This window comes from Gopherus flavomarginatus, chromosome 6 (assembly GCF_025201925.1).
Source record: "Gopherus flavomarginatus isolate rGopFla2 chromosome 6, rGopFla2.mat.asm, whole genome shotgun sequence".
NCBI lineage: Eukaryota > Metazoa > Chordata > Testudines > Testudinidae > Gopherus > Gopherus flavomarginatus.
Genome location: NC_066622.1, coordinates 24,636,625 through 24,659,983, shown reverse-complemented (window position 1 = coordinate 24,659,983; position 23,359 = coordinate 24,636,625). Strand labels below are relative to the sequence as shown.

Below are 23,359 nucleotides of genomic sequence, written 5' to 3'. Positions count from 1 at the left end.
CAAACTGCTTGCCTATTTGTTGTTTTATGTTTTCTGAGGCCATGTCTATATGAGAATGTTGCATCAGTTTAACATACGGTGTGATTTTTAAACTGACCTGGTTGAATTGGTGCTAAAAGCTATATTTCTATTTTGGTTTAAACCAGGCTTAGGTCAGTTTAGTTTAAGTTGATTAGGAATCTGTTTAAGCTAAATTGAAATAAGGTACTCTTAAACCTAAACAAGAGTGTCTTTGCAGAGCTTTACACTGATTTAACTTCACACCTTGAAGGTATGTCTTCATTACCAATGAACTTTAACATGGCTGTGTAGTCTTGGCATCAGTACTAGGAGAGAGCTCTCCCAGCATTGTAAAAAACCCACCCTCATGAGGGGAGTAGCTGCCAGTGCTGGTGCACTGTCTACACTGCCACTTTACAGTGCTGAAACTTGCATGGTCTAGGACCCAAACCTGTGAAGAAAGCAAAGTAATCAAATCAACGGTAACCTATATTGTCTGATGGTGCTCATAGTAGTCGATACTATTGTTGCTTTATGTAAGGAGCGGGGAGCTTTTTAAACAGATAGTTCCAATTGTCTGATTACTTGTTAAAAGTAACGTTCACTACTACTTTGAGAAATCTGCTGGCCGGTATGGTTTTGGATTGATAAATGTTTATCTATTTAGAGTATCAGTTGGGGGAATATGACTTTATACACAATTGGAATGACTTGTTTACTTTGAGAATAGACTATTATCTTCTACTCAGATGTCTTTAATGTGTACATTGGATTCCAGAGAGCAGATATTAGATCTGTCATCCTCTCCTTGCTGTGAATGTGATCCTGTAGATTTATACAGACAGACAGGCTGTGCTTGCTGGTTTCAATTTGCACTTGCTAGATTGCTTACCTTGTTCTTGTTTCCATGCATGTAAAACTCTTCTTAACAGAATATAGAGGGAATTAAAGCCAGACAGAGTAATTAAGATATAGTCATAGGTCTTCTGAAAATAACCTGTGATCTTGAACATGGAAAATATGTGATCTCTTCCAGCCAACCTCATTTCAATAATTTGTATCTGCATGCATGTGAGAATGTAATCCTGCAAATTTAAACAAAAATCTATGATGAAATCCTAATCCCAATTAAATCATTGCCTTCAGTAGGGACAAGTTTTTACCCCAGTGCATCAGCATGTACAGGAATAAGAAATATGTAAACCACATTAGTGCTGGACTCTTTCCAAGCTTCAAGCCTTAGGGAATTTAATTTTCATTGACATTCTTGGTCCTATTGCAGGCCATGAGTGTCTTACTGGATATGGCAGCCCCCTGGCTGTGGAGAGGGAAGTAGGCTGTCAGCATCCTCCTAGGGATTTTCATTTCTTGTTTGGGTGGGTGATAGGTCCTGCCAATGGCTTTTTGCCTGTGAAGTCCTACTGGACTCTCAGTTTGAATAAAGTAACCTTTACCACCTTTGCTTGTAGTGCAGAAACACTGACTGCTATTGTGATACACTTCTGGTAAAACGTAACAAATCATACAGGCATAATATTGATGTGGTCATCCCGTATCAGATGGGCTAATTATAACAAAATAATTATTTTAAAGTGCATTTTGGAGTTCATGTGATGGGACCTGCCACTGTGGACCATCAGGTTGCTACTCAGGTGTTTTAACATTGTTGTTTCAATCTCATGACCTAGTTTGCAGATTGGAATAGGTGAACTTCTTGGCAATGGTGGTTCTGGTGAGTATGTTATTAACTGTGTATGGTTCCCGGGAAAGCCAGCCTCTCAACACAAAAAGATAAAAAGTGTGGAATAAGTCAGATATAAAGCTTTGTGTATGAAATGCATCTGAATAATACTATAGAGAAGAAAATACAAGACCACCTTGATATAATTTGATTGGAAAAGTTCATTGTTGAACAGTATTTAATTAGAGGAAATTTTGTGGTTGTGACAGGGAAAGAATTAGACCCTCACCTGTTTTAATATTTTACTTGAATCACAGCAGACACAAGTACTATAGAGAAGTGGTTTTTTTTCTCTTCAGTCAGATTGCACAGTATCCCTAATTCAGAAATTTTGCTTACGAGACGCCCTTTTCTATTCTGCCTCTATTTATCCTGATCTGATCTGCTGTGGCTGGGAAAGATTTCATAAGAGATTAGTCTCCCTCCCCACTTCAGTGCACTGGCTGCTATGCATAATAAATACAACTCCTGTTGACTCTGGGCAGCTATTTTCCTATGCATTCAACTATATTTTGAAAGTTCTTAAGAGGATCCTTGTTTTTTGCAATACTGATAGCTCACTGTGTTGCTTTTGTAACCTTTGAAAGAGGTTCCTAACACAGAGGTCCCAACTAACTGTTGAACTTGCCCCATTAACGTGTAGATGGAGATATTACTTTTTAAAAATAAGACCTTTGTTTAACTATAATTGCTAGTGAACTCTTGGGGCTTGTTTACACTTACCAGGGCTTTGAGGTGTGACAATTGATGCATCGGCAGTTGATTTAGTGGGTCTAGTGAAGAGGGGAAAGGAGAAAGGTGAGGAGGAAAGCTGAAAAATCAAACCAGAACCTTTTTTCTTCATTTGAAAAGAAAAGAAATGTCAACAAACAAAAAAAGCTGGCTGAATATTTTAAAAAAATTATTAACAAAACTCTTGAGTGCATTATCATAATTGTAGAATCTCACTAAAATGTTGTACACAGTAACAAGTTTAAAATGTGTATGGGATATGCTCAAAGGAGAGGACGTTGGTCACAGCCTGGGCAGAAATTTCTGACCTCAGTCAAATGAAGTTGTACCTTTGTGGACAACAATGGTGTGCGACTGCCAAAAGAGCCTTTGATATGTTGTTGACTTGAAATTGAACTTAGGGCAGGAGCAGATACCTGGTGTACCCTATAAATAATTTGCTTTTCCTATTAAAAATGCAGGAGTAGGTAGCAGTATTACACTAAGGTGACATGCTTAGCACTGGTTGTTGCCTTAAATGCATTTAATATAGTTTCTAAGGTGCACCCTTAGTACATAGCCAGTCATGAACCTTATGGATATCTCTTCAGAGTGTAGGCTCAATCTGCCGTGATTCATCAGAAATAGGTGTTAGAAGACTAGGAATCTGCTATTGGAAACCTTTATTTTAAATTGTAATTAGTCATTACAAGCCACACATTATTATTTTATGTGATGATGGCTTTCAGTCACTCATCTTTCTACAATAAAAGAACACTTGTGGTTTACATGCATTTATAAAAACTTAATTTAAACTGGGTTTTCAAAGGGGCCTAAGGATTTATGCATCCAAATCACATTGGAAGTGAGTAGTATTTGGGCACCTAGTTCCCTTAGTGTCCTTTGAAAATCCTCTCCTAAATTTAAAGTATTTTATCGCCTTAAAATATATGCTGAGACCCAGATGTGGTAGAGCAAGAAAAACATTAGGATCAGGAGGTTGTGAACTGAATATGAGTAAGAAAAAATTCTTAGTCAAAACAGTGTAGCTGTTGGACAGAACTTCATAAAAAAAAATCTTCCTCTGGGGAAATGACTGACTAGTGTAATGAAGCTCTTTATACCAAAACATGTTTTACAGCTCTTAAGTTTGAATTAATGAATTTACAGCACAGCAGGGACAGATGTATTTTATTATTATTATTATTATTATTTTGTCCAAAGGTGAAAATTGCAGAGATCTAATAGAATTTTATTTATTTTGACTTAGTGGGCATGTTTCTATAGCAGCATTTATTTACAAAGTTTAGCAATTTGTATGTTAACCAGGAGTAGTTTATGGTAGAATTAAAGATTCACTCAGTGTTGCATATTCAAAAATGGTAGCAACCATGCTGTAACTTTTGTTGGGAATAAAAAAAATGAAAAACAAATTAAAAGCTAATTTCAGAGAGAGGCTCCTTCTTTGAGATCCCTGCTGATTGTCCTGGAGACTTCAACACCATGAACTCACATTAACCTCTCAGTCTGTTTTAACTACTGGAAAGTAGCCCACTCCCAGATTTTTCAGAGCTTGAATGTTTTCTCAAGCAATGGATCTGAGTTATGTTATCTTATATTCTATACTGAAACTGTCTCTAATTAGCCTTTCATATACACCATTAGTTTCAATTCATGAGTCTCTTGCAGAAGTCAGCCATTTAAATCATCCTTGTAAAAATAGTTTTCTTGTGGAGATATTTCTACATTTAAATTATGTAACTGTTCACTATTTTAATCAAACACTTAATTTCTTTGTCAAAGAACACTATTGATATTTTTCATAGCTTTTGGATGGTATTTTTAGGAACTAGGGCCCAAAAAAGATTTTTTTGGTCCATTTCCAAGAAGTTCAAGTAGCTTAGAGCATGGCTACACTGGCACTTTACAGCGCTGCAACTTTCGCACTGTACAGCGCTGTACACAGCGCTGTAAAGCCTCAGTGTAATCAGTGCCACAGCACTGGGAGTGCAGCTCCCAGCGCTGAAAGCTACTCCCATAAGGGATGTGGTTTATGTGCAGCGCTGGGAGAGCTCTATCCCAGCACTGGCTCTCCGACTACACTCACACTTCAAAGCGCTGCAGCGGCAGCGCTTTGAAATTTCAAGTGTAGCCATACCCTTAGAATAGGTGATTTAGGGTCTTAATTACTATGGCAGTTATGTCCTTGGAAAAGAGATTAATTTTTCCAGGTACTATGTAACTCGAGAGCTGCATGGCTCAGATGCATATGTTCTTGTCTAAGCAGGAAAAGCTCTGTAACCTGTCTAACTGGGTTTTTGTTTCACTAAAGAGGAAAAATAGATCTAGTAAAAAATAGAACTGTAATTTCTCTTTGGTATTTTATATGTGTAGGAAACAAAGTGTAAAATGATTTAGACCAAGTTGGATGCTCATATTCTCAATATCTGAAAAGACTACTTGGTGAGGTGACGGATAAGCTCCAGGCGGCAGCAGTTTACTGTTACACATCAGTGAAATTGGATTATTTTTTTTGATAGTTTTGTGTTTCATAATCTTCTCACAAACCGAATTAATACACTAGAGTTATTCAGGTTATCGTAGGGAATTTTTTAAAAGTATTTTGGGCATATCTCCAGAAGAAGGCTAGAGAAATTACACTCCTGTTAAATGGAAATAGAACTGAGTTAGAGAAGACTGGAATTGTGGTGTTTCATGGAGGTAGGTAATAAAGCAAATGTTACGTCAGATGTACTTTATAAATGGTTGTATATAATTGTGTCCAGCGTTGTGTACTATGATACCTATATCCGGTAATTCCTAGGAAGCAGTAGCATTTACAGATGCACTCAGAAAGTCTTTGCATTCTTGCCAGTCATTGGAGTGAGGATGGATAAATGCAGCTGTCCTATTACCCATACAGACTTTTATCAAAGCTGTTGTTAGTGGCAACTGCTTTGGCTGGTATATGATTTTTGGTTTTACCTGTTTAAAATGTCTTGATTCTGACACAGAAAGCTACTGATAATCTATTGCTGGATCAGGTTGTATGTAAAGGGGTAATAAAAAATGGAATTTAGGGGTAGGGGAAGGTATTCATAGAAAAGAGTGACATTCTAATGGGTAATTTTGCTGATGTAGGTAGAAAAAAAGATATCCCTTTAGCTGTCAAACTTGTCTTTAAAATACCTTTCTATCTACCTAATGTACTTACCTGGCCCAAATTACCATAGTATCTGAGTGCTTCACGGTCTTCGATGTATTTATCACCACAGCATCCCTGTGAGGTAGAGAAGTGCAGTTATCCACTTTCTACAGATGCAGAAAGGCTGAGACTTGCCCAAGGCCACAAAGGAAGTCTATGGCAGAATAGGGACTGTACATACTACAAAACTAGGAGAGTAAATTTTACCTACCAAAGTATCTTGGATTTGAAAGAGTTTCTCGAGGAAGATCCTGTAGAAGACTTCACATTAGGCATACAGGTTGCCTTAAGTTGTCAAGACAGTTTTAAAAAATCAATATGCTGACTGATGTGATGCAGAAATGCATAAACTAGAAGAACTATGGAGAAGGCTTACCCTTGTCTTCCTCTTCTTACTTGCTTTACAAGTAACCAAAGGGCACTGTTCAGCATTGGCAAACCAGGCAACATTGGGTATAATCTTAGTTTTGATATTTTCTTTTAAACTGAGCTGTGTCTGACAGATTTACTGAGTCTGTTTCCAAACTGCTGAAGTGATCAGTGTATTTCCTGACACTAAACAAGGTTGTAAAGGGAATGCAGCAAGCAACGCACTACAGTAGATTTTTTTCCCCACTGCAGCATTGTCATTTTGCTCTTGCATTACTTGTTCAGTTTCATTTTTCTCAAGCAACAGCATACCTGCTTGTTTTTCCCCGACACTGCTGCAAATCATTAATCCTACTGTATTAAACTTGCATTATCAGATAATTTTGAAAAACCCAAACTTTGTTGCTTATAAGAAGGAACCTAAAATTAGTAAAATAATTGTGTTCTAGTGATCAATGTTAGTACATTTTGATAGTCCTACATCACTAACAAACACTGTTCTTTGCCAGACTGAAATATCTGTCTGTCTTTCCTATATTAACACAAAAAAGCATTGTTAGCAGAAGTTTTAAACTTTATCTTTTAGGGTACAGTGGTGAGTATATGATTATATAGTCTCAGCAGGGATAACATTTTAGAAACGCACAGACATACCATTTAAATTGTTTTTGATTATTTAAAGGCAAGTCAAAGTTGTATGGGGGTACACAGAATGAGTGGTATAAGGAAGCTTTCCACCCTTTAAAGAGAACAGGTCACTTTTACTTAAGAGCTACAATGGAGAACATAGTTCTCCATTTTAGTTTAGTACAGCCATTTGTAATGAATGGGTTTTCCATGAGGACTGAGAAATAAAATAGTGGGTAGTTCATCTCTAAAGTTTAAATGATTAGTCGCTTTTGTTATTGCTATTATGTTAAGACAGCTGGACAGATTGCGAGGCTAAATTGAATTAATAATCCAAATTGAATAAGCAAAAACTAACATGAAAAATAGATTAAGTAGTTTCTTGTGCAAAGGGATTTATATGTAGCATTAGAACACTGTCACAAACAAAAGATTTATTTTAGGTTCCTGTCAAAATGTAAACCTATAATTTATTATGCAAGATCTTGATCACTTAACTCCTATCCCGTACATCCTATCTATTTCTAGTACTGGGTAAACATTTACCAACTTGATATATTGACTGCAGTCTCTTTGGAAGAGAAATTACATTGGAAAGTTTAGGCCAGTTTTATAATGCAGTTAAAAATGTGGAATCAAAACATTTCTCCTGCAGACTCCTCCACCTTACTGTCATACATAACTGTTTTCCATGATAGAATTAATTTGAGGGAATTTAATCTTAATGTGCTGAATAAATCCTGATGCCTTGAATTACAAGGAAGGGTATGTTTCACTTTCTACTTCCAAGCATCTTGTTTTTATTCTGATGGCTCTGTATTTCAGCTGGCGCTATTCCAGTCAACTTTTGTTTTTTATTACATTATTTTTATTATTTCAGCAAGATGATTTCAGACAGAGGACATCTGCAGGTTTCATCCTTTAAATAAATGTAAACATAGTTTTTGTTTTTGTAAGTTTCATACACAGTCCTGGTAAAGCATTCCCTGGCTGAACTCTTACCAGGCTGCTTTGTAGGGCTTCACACACTGTGCAGTCTTCAGTTTCCCTTGAACTGAGAGAGGCTGCAACAGTTTCTTTCCTTGGTCTCTTTAGCAGATTTCCTGGGCGTATGCGCTCTGTCCTTTACCCCTCCATGGAAATGGGAGCGTACAACCCAGCTGCCCTGGGCATCAGGACCAGTGTTGGCAGGCTCCTCAGTACATGAACATGTAGCCTGTTCAGCTGAATGACAGCAACGTCTTAAATTAAAATCTTAAAAGGCTGCAGCTTTCTCAGAAGGCAGAGTCCAGGGAGAGCTTTTTCTCCCTCCCAGCCAGTAGCAACATGAAATATCTTTGGAATATGTTTGCAATGAACTTCTCTCATCTTGGACTCTGTTTCATGCCCATAGCAGCCTATTGACATAAGTAAAAATAATTGGTTCGGAATTAAATCTTTCTGTAATTCATGGGCTCCTGGACTATGAGGGAAAAATTAGCAAGTGAGAGGGAAGTGAAGATGTTGCTGTTACACTGAAAACAGGAAGGAGTAAATATGAAAGTTGAAATAAGAGGGGCAAAGGTTAAGTCTTCATGTTGTATGTTTAGGTTGTAAGTTCTTTGGCTTGGGGGCCTTGTCTTACTGTCTATAAAGTACTGTGCACATTTTTGGGACTATATTAATGAAACAGGAAAGGGAGCTCTCATGAGGAGCTTAGTGGAAGTGGGGTATGTTTCTTGTCTTATACAATACATTCATCACACTCTTAAAGAGCATTGAATTCCTGCTCTTAAGACATTTTTTCTTGGAATCAATAGGGCCTGTAGGCATTTTCCTTCTAGGTGTATAAGGTGTTTAATGGAATGACTGGACAATAGGGAAGCTCTTCAGCTTTTCTACTGAACAGATTTTGTTCTAATGAATTTGTTCCATTGATGCTGTTATTGTTTGTTAGACATAGGTGCAGTGCAAGCAAATCTGGTGAAATTCTCCATGGATTGCTTTGTGTTTAGCGCCTGTGATTAATATAAATGATTAGTCACCTTATCAAAACTTAATCCAGACTGGTATGATTTGGATGGCCAGCTGGTCATGTGAATGCCTGTGAGAATAAAATCAATGCATTTAAATGTAGTTTCCACTTAGAGAAATAAGGTACTCTCTTGAGATATTCTTGAGTTTCTTCCGAATAGAGATTTTATGTGTTTACATGTTTTCCTTCTGGTCTTTACAGTTGACTATCCAGAAGTGTTAGTATTTTAATAATGACATTAAATCAATTGTTGGATTAGTTTTTAATAAAAAATATATAAAAGCATTGCTTATATCCAGTTCTTTTGAGTTAAATTCCTCTGACTTTCCCCTTTTGAAATGTATGGCATAAGTAAAGAAATATCCTTTAATGCACCCTCTGTTTATCTTTGTCTCTTTTGCTGACACATCTCTAGAAAAGCAGTCCAAAATATAGCAGAGACAGAATGCTGCTGGGAACCAGGAACTCTTCTGAGGCAATTCCATCCCATTAACTCAATTGTGTCACTTACCTTGTGAAAGTCATTTAATCAGACTGTTCTTTCTGTTCTCCTTCTTACCTAAAGAGTACTGAGAATTAATTTATATTGGTACAACACATCTAGGGGACAGAATCCCAGAATTATCTAATGCACTCACTGGGTGAATCCATTATAGTGTTAGGCAGTCCTTCTGAATCTGAGCTCGGGTTGTGAGGAAGTAGAACCAGCATTTCTTACCTCAAAGTCTGTTCTTGGGAATAAAGCCAAGTTCCAAACTGAGTTTTGTTATCTTAGTGCTTGTCTTCATAGTAAAGTGTCCCAGCATGATTATACTCCTATAGCCATTCTGGCATAACTCCCTGTGTGGCGACTCTTATTCTCGGAGAATGGGGTGGCTTTTTCTAGCTTAGTTTATACTGCTTCTGAAGTGGAATATGCTAAACCAGAAAAGGTTACTCTTATTCCAGATAAGAGTGTTCACATGGAGATTAATTATAATTATAGCAGTAAATTTCCCTGTCTATCCCAGCCTCAAGATTTTAACAGTATTAGCTTTGTTTGATAGTGTAAAATGAAATCCTTAATCTGGCACATTCCTATATCAATACTTTGAGAACACAGATGCAGAATATACACATTATTTCATTAAACCTGGTAATATGAAAATATAAGGATAACGCAACCATAGTGAAAGTCCCCTTCCAGGTTGTTTTGTTTTTTTTCACATTACTCTGAAGGATTTGTATTTACTTCTCATGCTTACTCAAAATAGGACCTTTTTGCAGGTATCTGCATACTGATGGCCCCAAATCCACACACTGAAAACTTTGCCTAAATATGAAATAATGAATTTGATAAAATTTCACGTAAAACACAGCAGTTATGAGAACATATATGTGGCTTAATTCTGATTTGGTGCTTGCATTAGATATGGCATAATGTATATGGTGCCTTTATCAAATACAGATTTAATGATAACAGTAGTAGGATTTTTTTCCTGTTGAGCTACATACTGGGTAATGTCATACCCAAGTGACTTTTGTTTTCTAAATACACAGTGTGCAAATACCTTACGGACCTTTTGGGTCTATATGAAAGAAAACAAGTTCTGAAGTTACACTGAGGAACTAATGAGCTCGCTGGGGATATGAAGAAGGGGCGTGGTGTGTTTTTCTCAGGTGAACCTTCTCCTTTTGGCAGATATTTATTTCCTTTCTGTAGTGCTAATAAGCATACTTTTCAATATAAATTCTGCTGTTCTGACACAATTTTAGGCCTGGTCTCCACACGGATTTTGTATCGATAAAACTAAGTTAAGGAGTGTGATTTTTTTTAAAAAAAAGAAAATAATTTATTTTGTTGTTAAGATAGTTATCCTAGTACAACCTCTAGTGTGGACTCAGTTATGCTGCTATAAAAGTGCTTATACTGGTGTAGCTTATTCCCCGTCACATACTGAAATAAGCTGTTACTGGTATAATAACATCTGCATGAGGTGATGACTGCTTTTAAATGTACCTTTATAATTAAAGCAGTACAGTTTTTGTTTGTAGACAAGACTTTATCTAGGATTGAACAAAATTCAAGAGGGCTGGAGTTATTTGTTCCAGGAAGTCTGGTTAAGTCTTTGGGGATTTTAAAATTTGATTGAAAAAATGTACATGAAACAGTATGTGATGTGTGCAAGCAACCCTCAAAACAAAAATAGTTGTCCATTGAAATGTATCCCTCTCTTAGCACATTAGAATATCTGTTTTTAAATGGACTTGTATGTTATCTTGTATCTTAGAAACTGACAAGTACAGTGGTGCTTGACTGTTGCAATCTGGGTAGAAGGCAGCATAATAGTATATTTTCATAAGGGGGATAGAAATGCAGTAGAATAAGTTCAGATGACATACTCCATAAGTTTCTGCATCTGAAAAATACTAAGAGTGCCATCTTCTGGATAAGACAGTGTTGCGTACATTGGCTAGCTCAGTCAGTATTCATGAGGTAGGATGATGACAAATTTCAGTACCAGCAAGTTCCAGACAAAAAAAAAATCATAACATGCTTGTATTTTAAACAAGTTAGTTCCAAATAAATATTGTAAGTCTTCAGTTTGTATTTGTATAGGTCCAGCTAAAAAGTAAATGAATTCTTAGCATTTCTATTAATGTAGATATAACATTTTTCTCTTACCAAGTAGATTTAGTGATTGTATTCTGAAAAATATTGGGAAATCCATTTAGATTGGGAAAGGAACATGCCTCCCCCAATATAAAATGTAACTAGAATATCAAATACAATATTGCACAATTTGTTGAGAGTGCATTGTTACCTTTGCTAGAGAATTGATTAAATTGATAGATAAATTTGCTTTGTTTCTCTAATTCAATTTTGGTATAAAAATCTAGTGGTTAGTTTTATTGCGTAGTGTGTTCTCCATATTTGGGAAATTTGGAATTTTTATATATTGTTAACTTGAGTGTGCCTGGGAATAATTCCGCTGACAGGCGTCTTGTTGAAGGTATATTTTTCCAGCAGTCAGGACTTAATTGATTGACCCATTGTTTCTGGTAAATTAAAGTAGGCAGATAAACAGCTTAATGTTCTTATGTATGAAAAAGCCCTGTAGATATTTTTAGTTGTATTAACATTGTTGCCTGTGAGACCTGTCCTCACTGCCATAAGCTTCTGGTTGTTTAGTTTTAAAGCTAAGCTAAAGCTGCTAAATATCTGAGGACAAACAAAAATAGCCCATTGACCTTGAACACTTTATAGTTTCTTTGAATTAAGTGCCTTATTGTTCATGTAACATTCTTTAAGATGGAATAAAGGTGTCAGTTCATTTTTTAGATACTAAAGTTAATCATTTAAGTGGAGTCTCATATTACTATTACTCAACCTAAATTTTCTAGTAAGGTTTAATCTGTGTGATTTTTCATTCTGTACTGTTTATCTGTAAAACGAAACAGTAAATTAACAGGTAAGTGGAACTGTTGAATGGTGGTTGATCTGCAGCCTTCTGGGTGCTATTTGTTATCTGTCAGCTTTCTACTAAAGATTCTCTGCCGTTAGCTATTCAGTATATAGTACGTTTGAAAATTACTGAATGATACAAAAAGTTAAACTATTTTTAAAAGTTTAATTACTGTGATCAATATTTTGTACAGATAACATGAATAGTGCATAGAATATTTCTGTTCTAAATTACTTTGAAACAATACATTGTAGAAAGTTGCTCAGGTTAGATTTGTATAGGTTTTTTTCAGTTCCTGGAAAAGATTATTTGTCAATTTAGTGGGAGTTTTTAACTAGTCTTTCATTCTTTATAGCTTGTGTTTGTGTTGAAAGTTAGTAAAATATCACATACCTGAAATGGAACCTTATGCATGGATTGACAATAATTGATTTGTGTAGTTCTGTAAGTGTACATAATAGCTTATACATAAAGCCTAACTTGGATCTAAACTCTGCTTAGTATCAAATACTTTATGTAGAATAAAATGCTAAAACATTAAGTTTAATCTTCAGATGGCCCCATGGGTCTTTCTCTTGATAAGAAAATGCTGTGAGGGCTACTGAGGAGAGCAGCTGAGAGAAGCAGTATACTTATTACCCTTCCCTTCCTTTGTATCGCCTCATCTTGTTCCCCACCTTCATTGTGGGTCTGCGTAGCAGCTAAATATAATTTCCATTGGCTGAGGCTTTGGTAGGGAGGAGTAAGTAGCTTTGTTTTTCTCTGCCTGTATGATCTCACTCTTATTTGTCTCTGTGCTTAAAGCTGTAGGTTCTTTTCAGTTTCACCTTGCATAGAGGATTGTTTACATTCCGTTTCCTTTGCTGTGCCTTACGAAAGTAACTTAGCTTTGGTTGCTCAGACCTCAACATACACAGTTACTAACACAAAGGATTCTATTTTACTTGTTTTAACAGACTTTTTGAACTGGAATAAACACCTTTTGGGAGACAGATCTACTTCTGAACTGCCTTCACCATTGCCACATTGTTTTATCTAATGTGCTACAAGGATGAGCCCAGCATTTGGAGCTATGGAAGTGGAGCACTATGCCAAGGGAGTCCTGCTCGAGCCTTTTGTCCACCAGGTTGGAGGTCACTCCTGTGTCCTCCGGTTTAATGACAAGACCATCTGTAAACCCCTGATCCAGAGGGAACACCAATTCTATGAGACTCTCCCAACAGAAATGCGTAAATTCACTCCACAGTATGAAGGTATGTTACGAAACATTAGAAAGGGGTTGGGCTTTTTTCTGTTTTCTAAATCCCAGTGTGCTCTGTTTCCTCTAAAATCTCTTCTGTGCCGAAGAGATTTTAGGGGTTTTCTTTTCATGTATTTTGATGTTGTCTGAGCCAGGCTGTGGAGATGCAGGGTGGAGATGCTTGCCAGTGGGTCTTTGGGCTGACTAACAGCATTAGAGTAGAGCAACTCTGCTGGTGACAGCCCATGTATCTCCCTTAGGCACAGACAGGTAAGTAGCTAACAGCTTGTAAATGTTTTCAGTAATACTTTCATTTTTATTTCTGATTTTAATTTTTATTTTTATTTTGTTGCCTCTTGTTTAATGTGTGTCTTAAGGGGCTGGGTAAGATTGCCTGAATACATGTTTTGTGGAAGTTTAGCTGTATTGTTTTGTGTTTTGGGTTGTCCTCTAACTCTCATATTAATCACCATATATAACATCAGTATAGCCAAGAAAGTTGAAGAGTATCTTGTTAAACATTTGCAGTTTGTTTCTGCCCTTAAGGAAATGAAAATTCGTGGCATTTAGGTAGGCAAGGATCAAGTAGCCGTGATGAGGCTGAGTCAGATGGTATGTAGGAGTGGAAATTCCAATTCTTTTAAGCATTGCACTAGTTAAGCAAAATGCTTCTCTCTTTGTGGGGTATTCCATTAACTGCTGTCTGGTGATTAATTGATACAATAAGTCTGAAGCATTTATTCATTCTTGAGTTGCTTTTTAAAGCATTTTAGACTTTAACACTGCATAAGGGTGGCCAAGTTACTTTTGATATTGATTGTAAAATTGGAGGAGGACTTCAGAGATGTTTCAAAGTTATATTGCCTGATTGTTCACATACTTGCTGAGATGTTTGAACACATCTTATTAAAAACTCTTTTGGAATTGTTAAAGAAAATGTGGTCTATAAATGATACTTTACAAAATGTTGTAGAACAATTGTACTAGTATATGTGGTTTTTCTTTTTGGGGGCGTGTGGGAGGGATTTAGGGGTAAGGGGGCCTCATTTGGTCCATCTCTGTTGTTTTTTCCAGGATAAAGCCAAAGGCCATTTGCTAGCTGGCTCCCCCATTTTTTCCTGTAGTCCTTTCCTATGTGGCAGCAGGACTGTCAATCAGAGCTTCTGCACTCTACCCCAGCTACTGTAGGTCCCAGAACCGCCTGCCCAGCTCAGAAGTGCCAATCTCTCGCCGAGAACTCTCCCCTCCGGCCGAGTGATGTGCTGCAAGAACTGTGCAGATTGATTGATTTGAGGATAAAGAGAAAGGACTGAGAAAAAAATATATAAAAAAACATTCGGCCAGTTGTTACGGCTTCTTCGATAATCATTGAAACTTTCTAATATGGCACTGGGGGCAACCCTGTCAGAACTTTCCTCTAAGACTCTTAATATACAATGCAGTATTCTAGAGACTCTTGAAATGAGGAGGAAAAAATGCTTTCAAGGTTCACCATGTTTCTGTGTACTATGATCAAATTTGCTTTGTATTGCTTTTTGTTCTTTATTTCACAAAACCGCTGCACAACCAACATCAATAAAATATATACCCCAAAAAGGGCATGGGGAAGTGTAAAATTAAACGTAGTGATTCTAAGTGGAAGCCTTTGAGCTAGTATCTGTTGTAATGTGTGACATTTTTCTTGTTTTGCTCTGCTTGAAGCCTTTCCTTGCACTTGGAATCTATTAACCCGCAAAAAAATCTGGATAAATGCTTTTTGCTTTGCTGTCATGCAAAACTTAAAGCTTTTGGTGTTTCTATGCAGGTTATTTTTCATAGCAAGATGTAAATATAAAATGTTTTACATCTCTCCTAGGGTCAGACAAGTCAGACTTTTTTTAAATTAATAAAATTTTTCAATAATTGAAATTGTCTCCTGTTATTATTTGAGTTCTATTTGACTCTGTGCATCAGAGAGAAAAATCTCTTCTGTCACTATTGTTTTGTCTACATGATAAATTGTCTTCTCTGTGAGGTGTCATTTTGTCTAGATGTTTTGATATTTGTTAGGTTGACAGATGAGTTTTGGCCTGTGGCAAGATAAAAACTAAGGACCTGGGTAAGAGAAAAAACAAAAGTTGCTATATTCTTCATGTAAAATCATGTTGCATAAAGTGTATGCGTGTCATTTAATTGATCACTAACTGGTCATCTCCTTTCTTTCCCCAGGTGTGGTGTCGGTGAGCTTTGAAGAGGATGAAGATGGAAATCTGTGTCTAATAGCCTATCCATTAAATGGGGACCATGATAACTTGGAAAGCATAGATAATTCTGACTGTGAACCCAAAAATAAGTTGTTACGGTGGTCTAACAAAAAGACTGTATTATTAGAAAATGACAAGATAACTAAGGAATGGGTCCGGCAGCACAGGAAAGAGGAAAAAATGAAAAGGTAGGTCAAAAGGAAGTGAGTGTAAAGCTTTGAAACATAACCTCCATGTGTTTAGTTTTATTCTTATCTGATCTGATGCAGATATGAGTAAAATTAAACACATGGGGACTGCATTTCAATGCTAGAATGGAGGTTTTATCCAGCTTTTTTTTGTTTCTTCAGCCATATATCTCTTCCTCCCACTCATTTCTGTTTCTCTTCTTCTCTCCACTGTGAACACTTTCAGTAGCAGAAGTGGTTTCCATTCAGGCAAGTTTCGTTTGAGCCCCTTCACAATTAAATCTTTGCAGTGGTCAGTTGAGGAAGGTTCTAGGATTCTGGTTATTTTCTAACTGTAGTGTCTGCAAAATCATAACTCTTCAAGAGAAAAATTCAGCTATGCTGATTGAGTCTACTGGAATTTTTTTTTTTTAATGGGTGAATAAGGAAAAATGCAGTTAGAGGTAAAGCAGGATTCCTGCAGACCTGTTTCCAATTCAACCACCCTGATCTGTGATATATTGTAGCAGCTACCAGAGAGCTGTAACAAAATGGAAATCTGGAAAACTTCTAGCAAGCAGGGTGAGGGATTCTGTAGATCTCATTACTGTTTTTTTCATAGAGTCTGTTGAAATCTACAAACATAAATTAGCATATAATCAGATTGTGGATGCAGATTTACCAAGACTGAAATAACAACAATGGGAAACGTGCTCAAACCCATGTATAATGAAATAATGGATTTTGCCAGCTGTTGGTAGAAGTATTTTGAGATACATATGAATAGGCTAATTGAAAGCATTGAGTGGTTGACAGTCAGCTGTGTATAACATGTAACGCTTGAACAAATTATATCTTTTCCTTTTAAAAGTAGGATACTTACTTTCTCCATTTGGCTTCTGACTTCTTTATTTTTTTGTTTTCTAGTCACAAATTAGAGGAAGAATTTGAGTGGCTGAAGAAATCCGAAGTCTTGTATTACAGTGTAGAAAAAAAGGGGAATGTCAGTTCACAGTTTAAGCATCATAACCCTTGGAGTATGAAATGTCACCAGCAGCAGTTACGGCGGATGAAGGAAAATGCAAAACATCGGAACCAGTATAGTATCCTTTCCCAGAAGTCTCTCTCACAACAGCAGAACAAGGAGGGATTCTGCTTTTTTTCTTGGCAAATCCCCCCCTTCCCCCCTGCCCCCCCCAAAAAAACCCACCCAACCCAGACTGTGTAGCTATAACACAGAATAGGATTATCTGAAACCATGGTTTGTTAGATAGAAGGTGACTGTGAAGGGATCAGAATTTGGGCTTTCCCAACATTTAAACACATCTGTGCAGGGCAACTCAAAGACTCTACTTTAGTATGATTCTCTATTAGTGGAAGAGTTTCCAGCATCCTAGGTGAAGTGATCCCTGACTAGACAAGTTTACTAATGCATGAGTTTAGAGGAGTGGAATTCTGCTGCTGCTTTCCTTGGCATGAGCAGTTATGATATTTGTTGCATATATTAGGATGATGTCAAAGGATTCAGAAGAAGATGATGATTGGAAATATACCCATCTCCTAGAACTGGAAGGGACCTTGAAAGGTCATTGAGTCCAGCCCTTGCCTTCACTAGCAGGACCAAGTACTGATTTTTGCCCCAGATCCCTAAGTGGCCAGCTCAAGGATTGAACTTATAACCCTGAGTTTAGCAGGCCAGTGCTCAAACCACTGAGCTATCCCTTCCCCCACTTTAGTCTTCACTCTTCCACCCTCACAATTCCAAAAATGTATCTTCTCAGATACTATTTTTTTTTAAGTACGAGGGGATTGTTGGCTTTTAATTAAAGTAGTCAAAGGTGGAACGTTTTGATTCCTTAAGTGAGGAAAAAGGAGTACTTTTGAAAACTTTTTTTTGTACAGGCTAGTTCTCTGCTGCGAGCAGCTTCCTAATTTCAGCTAATTTTTTGGTGAAAGCAAACTGAATCTAAAATTTAATCTGGGTTTATAACTGAGAAGATGAAAATCTTTAGTAAATGCAAGCTCCTAAAAGCAGAAGCAGATTATACTTATTGGCTCTGAGAGTGTAGGATTGTTCATGTGATGGAAAATGAGATTTCCTTGTTCCGTTAGTGCCAGTGCAGCCATCAGAGCACGCACTCTTAACTCCAGTAAAGACAAAGGAGTCCATATGCCTGTGAATCTTTAGAGAAGTGGTGGCAACCTGTGACCCATGGTCCACATGCAGCCCATCAGGATAATCTGCTCTCAGGCCGCTAGACAGTTTATTTATATTGACTGTCCACAAGCACAGCCACCCGTGATTCGCTATTCCTGGCCAAACGACAGTCACTGGGAGCTGTGGGCGGCCGTGCTTGTGGATGGTCAGTGTAAACAAACTGTCTCCTGGCCTGCCAGTGGATTACGCTGGTGGGTCGCAGGTTGCCCACCACAGCTTTGGAGTGATGTTGGTTCTCTTCCGTAATAAAGCACAAAGAGCCTTGGGGTATGGATACACTTGAAATTTCAAAGCGCTGCCACGGCAGCGCTTTCAAGTATGAGTGTAGTCGGAGTGCCAGTGCTGGGAGAGAGCTCTCCCAGCGCTGCACGTAAACCACATCCCTTACGGGTGTAGCTTGCAGCGCTGGGAGCCGTGCTCCCAGCACTGCAGCACTGATTACACTGAGGCTTTACAGCGCTGTATCTTGCAGCGCTCAGGGGGGTGTTTTTTCACACCCCTGAGCGCGAAAGTTGCAGCGCTGTAAAGTGCCAGTGTAGCCATGGTCTTGAATACATTCTGATTGCAACTGGCACAGATGCTGTAAAGATCTTAAGACCTGCATGCTTAGGGAAGGAAATCTTGTATGTGAGGAGTTTGAGTGATTGGATCACTAAAAATGTGTATGCATAAACATAATTAACCCATTAGAACCATGGAGAATGATAAATGCAAATAGAATTCTCCCAGGGGCCAGCCTCACAAACCTAGTGATGAGTCCTAGCTAGGTAATTTAATGGGCCTTCATTAGCATAGTATTCGAGGTCTTCCCAAATATTTATGAACTTGTCCTCCTAACACCTTTGTGAGAGAAGGAAGTGTTATCCCCTCCTTCCAGAGATGAGGAACCAAGGCACAAAGAGAATTTTAGTGACTTTCCCAAGGTCATGTGGGAAGTGTCTGTGGCAGAGCAGGAAATTGAATCCAGATCTCGTGAATCCCAGTCCAGTATTTTTCCTCCCTTTATGGAAATAGTGTCTGCTAGGTTTACTCACTCCGTGGAGAACTTAGAATTAGATTATGGATTGCCAGATGGTGGCCAGCCTAGGTAAATAATGCAGCCCCTAGTGATTTTTCATCTCAAATTTGGAGGTGCTTGTAGAGCGAGAGAGCAGTGCAAGCTAGAACCTATAGTCTCTTTGGACTTCGCATCCAAATGAAAGACTAGGTCATGTGCTGTCTACTTTGTTTAATGCAAAGTAGGTGTATCCTTTTGGTTCTTGCTAAGTTGCTAGTGTAGTAATGATTGGGCAAAGTTTGGATCCCTAAGTTTTTTAGTCGTTTCTCAGTTTAATTTTTTTTTTAACTTTTGCTGACTGCTAAGAAACTCCACCACTACCTCTACTTGGAATAGGGCTGTCAGAATGCTTTTTAAAACCTGTATTTCTTATTGCATGGCTTTTTTCTTAACCAATCAGAATTTATCTTGCTGGAAAATCTAACCTCTCGATATGAAGTGCCATGTGTGTTGGACCTTAAAATGGGAACCCGGCAGCATGGAGATGATGCATCAGAAGAGAAGAAAGCTAACCAGATCCGGAAGTGTCAGCAGAGTACTTCAGCGGTTATTGGGGTCCGAGTGTGTGGCATGCAAGTGAGTCTGAAATGGATTGGGAATAAAATAGGGTTGGGAATAAAACAGGCTATATTTGAAGAGACATTTTTAAAACACTTTCTACTTGTACCTTTGTGGTTTGGTTCTGTTAGCAAAGAAACAAGCCTTCTGCTGCTCAGAATTGGGAAAATATCTCTCCCCCAGAGTTACAAGTATGATTGACCGATAATAGCAGGAATGTGAGCTCAGTAAATTTCCAGCCAATCACAAACAAACTGCATTATCTTGTTAAGGTGACAATAGGAAAATGAATTTTGTTGCTTTCTTAATCTATTATATTCTTTGTATTTGTAATTTTTAGACATCTCCTTATTATCCAATCATCCCACTTCATGTCCCTACCCTTGAGAGTATATTATGTTGTTATGAGAGGTCCTACCTTTCATTCACTTTTCTAACTGAAGGAAATTTGATGACTTTCTTCAGAGAACACCAGTGTCGCTAATCAATCAAAGGAGCGACTGCATAGCAACCTGCAGCTCTCCTTCTGCATCACAGTGTGTGTGTCCTGTGAGCTGTAGATCAGAAAACAAGCCTGTCTTTATTCTCTAACTGTGCATGGATCTTACCATTTGGCTATCAGAACAGCAGCAACAACTCTTACAGTTAGTACTATTCTGGGGACTTGGAAAGTCTGGATTCTTTTCATTGCCGAAAGTAAACTTTTGTGTAATGTGCAAACAAGAAGTTGATGATTAAATATGAGTGATAAGATTACAGTATAGATACAATGAGGGAACAGCGTAGGCTTTCATTTAAAGTAGTACCCTGCAGCTTGCATATCTCTGGCAACTGAGTGACTTGACTGAGTCCTAAAAAATGCCTTAACTGCTTCACTGCAGCTCCAGCAGTGTTTAAGAGCCACCCCTCTGCCCCTCTGCTGCTATGAAGTGGAGTGAGGACTGTCTGTTCTTCTCCTTCCAGCTTCTGTGGAGGAGAGTTTAGCCTCTTCCCTTTTATCTGTAGATGTTGGTAGGAAGAGGGCATGTTTTTTTCTTCCCAGTGGCCTTAGTAGGTGGAGAAAATGACATCTCTACCCACTTCCATTCACAAACGTTCTGTGGGGTCCTTCCTTTTCCATCCAGCAGACTCCCCCGATGCTTGATGAGTTCACTCAGCACTCCCTGCGCTGTTCGGGAAAGTGAGTATTCATTCCTGTGGCTGGCACTCAGCTCACTGCCGCCCTAAACTCACGTATCGAGAACAGAGAACTGGTCAGCAGAAATGGATAGGGAAGGATACCACATTTTTTCACCACCATATTGATGCTCAACTGAGATAATGGTTCTGGTTTCCTGTTCCAGCCCATTTAGTGTGTGCGCCTTTCAGACATAGAGGCCTCTGCTGGAGAAATGTACAGAGCTATAGAGGTTGGTTGTTCCATTTACAGGTCTCTAACCTGTAAATATAGACTCCACCTGATCTGTGGGTTTGATGTGAATGACATTCTCAGTTTGTAGGAAAAAGTAATGATTACTGATTGCTAAAATTACCCTTTTCTTAGAGAATCATATACTTTTAAGGCTAGAAGGGACCATCATGATCATCTAGTCTGACCTCCTGCACATTGCAGGCCACAGAATCTCACCCATCCGCTCCTGTAAGAGAACCCTAACCATTGGCTGAGTTACTGAAGTCCTCAAATCATGGTCTAAATACTTCAAGTTACAGAGAATTCACCATTTACACTAGTTGCAACCTACAAGTGGCCCGTGCCCTATGCTGCAGAGGAAGGCAAAAATCTCTTGGGGTCTCTGGCAAAATTCCTTTCCTAACCCAAATATGGCAATCAGTTAGACCCTGAGCATGTGAGCAAAACCCACATTGCTGAACCATACTAGAACAGATCACTTCGGCTCCAATTTTGCAAGGATTTAGAGGCTTAAAGTTAAAACCTAGATAGAGAGGAAGGTGCTTTGAATTAACAATTGCCACTATCTCATTTGCAAATTGGTGTGGTTTCTTTCTACTCCATTTAGACAGCTCAATGCACACACAATTGGCTGCTCTTCCTGCACATTTAGTTGTCCCAGTATATTCTGAAGAACATGATTGGGCACTTGACCAAACAATTCAGAACTGGAGAATTTCTTCTTCTGTAAGGGGGCTTACTTCAGTGTTTCATATGGGCAGTTTCTGTCATCAGACTTCCAGCAGTCCTGGGAATAGGTTTGGTCAGGCTGCCAGCAGAGGCATGCAGTAGTTGCTAATGGAGTGAATGATATGGAGTGGATGCCCTACATGTTGTAACTTGACTTCAGAAATCTTGGCCTCAGCCTTCCTAATCTTACTTAAATTCTTCATCCCTTTTTTCAAAATGGAAAAGCTAAAGTCTAAGCCCGAGGAATTTTCAGTTTCCTTTGTGACTAGCAATACCTCAGATATTGGTGGGCTGTGATGGCTAGGATGCTTTCCCCTCCAACTGCATAAGAGCTATTTTAAGAGACAAACACATCAACCTGGTAAAACTTTTTCTCTGTACTGGGACATTGTTAAATTTTCTGGAGTAGGATTCAGAGTTACCATTGCTGGCAATCCAACCATTCCTTTTGTTCTTCTCTCCTATACAGGTCTTCCAGACGGGCACTGGCCAGTTAATGTTTATGAATAAATACCATGGGCGAAAGCTTTCAGTCCAAGGATTTAAAGAAGCACTTTACCAGTTCTTTCATAATGGCAAATACCTGCGCAGGGAACTCTTTGAACCAGTTATAAAGAAATTAACTGAACTCAAATCTGTCTTAGAAAAACAGGAGTCTTACCGTTTCTATTCCAGTTCCTTGCTTATCATTTATGATGGCAAGGAGTTGCAGGAAGTAACTGTGGACTCAGACCCAGAGGACTTAGAGGATCTCTCAGAGGAGTCTTCGGATGAATCAGCTGGAGCATATGCATACAAGCCCACTGCTAGTACTGTTGATGTCCGTATGATAGACTTTGCCCACACAACCTGCAAGTACTATGGGGAAGATAGTGTGGTGCATGAGGGCCAAGACACAGGTTATGTTTTTGGACTTCAGAACTTAATAGGTATTATTAAAGAAATAAGAGACGAAAACAGCGAATAAACAGTTTGAATGCACATCAGTAGAAAGCACTATAGTGACTCTTTGTATTCCAAAATTATTGGCCACTTTCTAGTGGTAGGAATATTTACAGACTCTGTTGGGTTGGTCCCATCAGAGTCAGACTTGTTCAGAGGAGGGCATTTACTTACAATGGTGCTGGACCTAGCACTGGCAAATCTTGGTATCCTTATTTATTTTAACTCTTTCTTAAACATTCCATATTTGATTATTCAAATACCTCTGTTATCCCGGTGTGTATATATTCCAATAAAGTTCTTTTTGTTCATTGTAAATGATGATAGTGTCATTGCTGGTGATTAGGAATGAGAATCAGATTTCCCAGAGCTTCCCAGTCATATAGTACAGAAACTGGGTTTGATCACTGGATATTGAGGGGCAAATAATAAATTATCTTCTTGAAAATATCCAATAAATTGTTTTTATAGTAATTCAGGATCTCATTATAATAAATCTCATGGGGGTACATACCCCGTTTGGATAGTTTGTACAATATTACCATAAAGATAAATTGAACCAAAGCATTAATAAGAACTCCTCAAAGGATTAACCTTCAGCTTAGTTGGAGTTCAGTCACAGCTATTGGTGGATTGCTGCACAATATGAAAACCCATCCCCTAAAGGGCTTAACATCTAAT

At 38.2% G+C, this 23,359-nt stretch overlaps 2 protein-coding genes across 2 annotated transcripts in view; both read left to right on the top strand.

The window, feature by feature from the left end:
* Positions 1–22,996, top strand: part of IP6K2 (inositol hexakisphosphate kinase 2) — a 30,236-nt gene extending 7,240 nt beyond the window's left edge. Inside the window, exons 2-6 of the mRNA XM_050958476.1 lie at positions 13,070–13,366; positions 15,562–15,784; positions 16,691–16,866; positions 19,439–19,614; positions 22,206–22,996. Coding sequence (XP_050814433.1) covers positions 13,165–13,366; positions 15,562–15,784; positions 16,691–16,866; positions 19,439–19,614; positions 22,206–22,703 — 1,275 coding nt within the window. The 5' untranslated portion in view covers positions 13,070–13,164 and the 3' untranslated portion in view covers positions 22,704–22,996. The remainder of the gene's footprint in view (positions 1–13,069; positions 13,367–15,561; positions 15,785–16,690; positions 16,867–19,438; positions 19,615–22,205) is intronic.
* Positions 1–23,359, top strand: part of LOC127053554 (protein ATP6V1FNB) — a 354,802-nt gene that overhangs the window by 195,457 nt on the left and 135,986 nt on the right. The gene's annotated exons all lie outside the window — the stretch shown is intronic.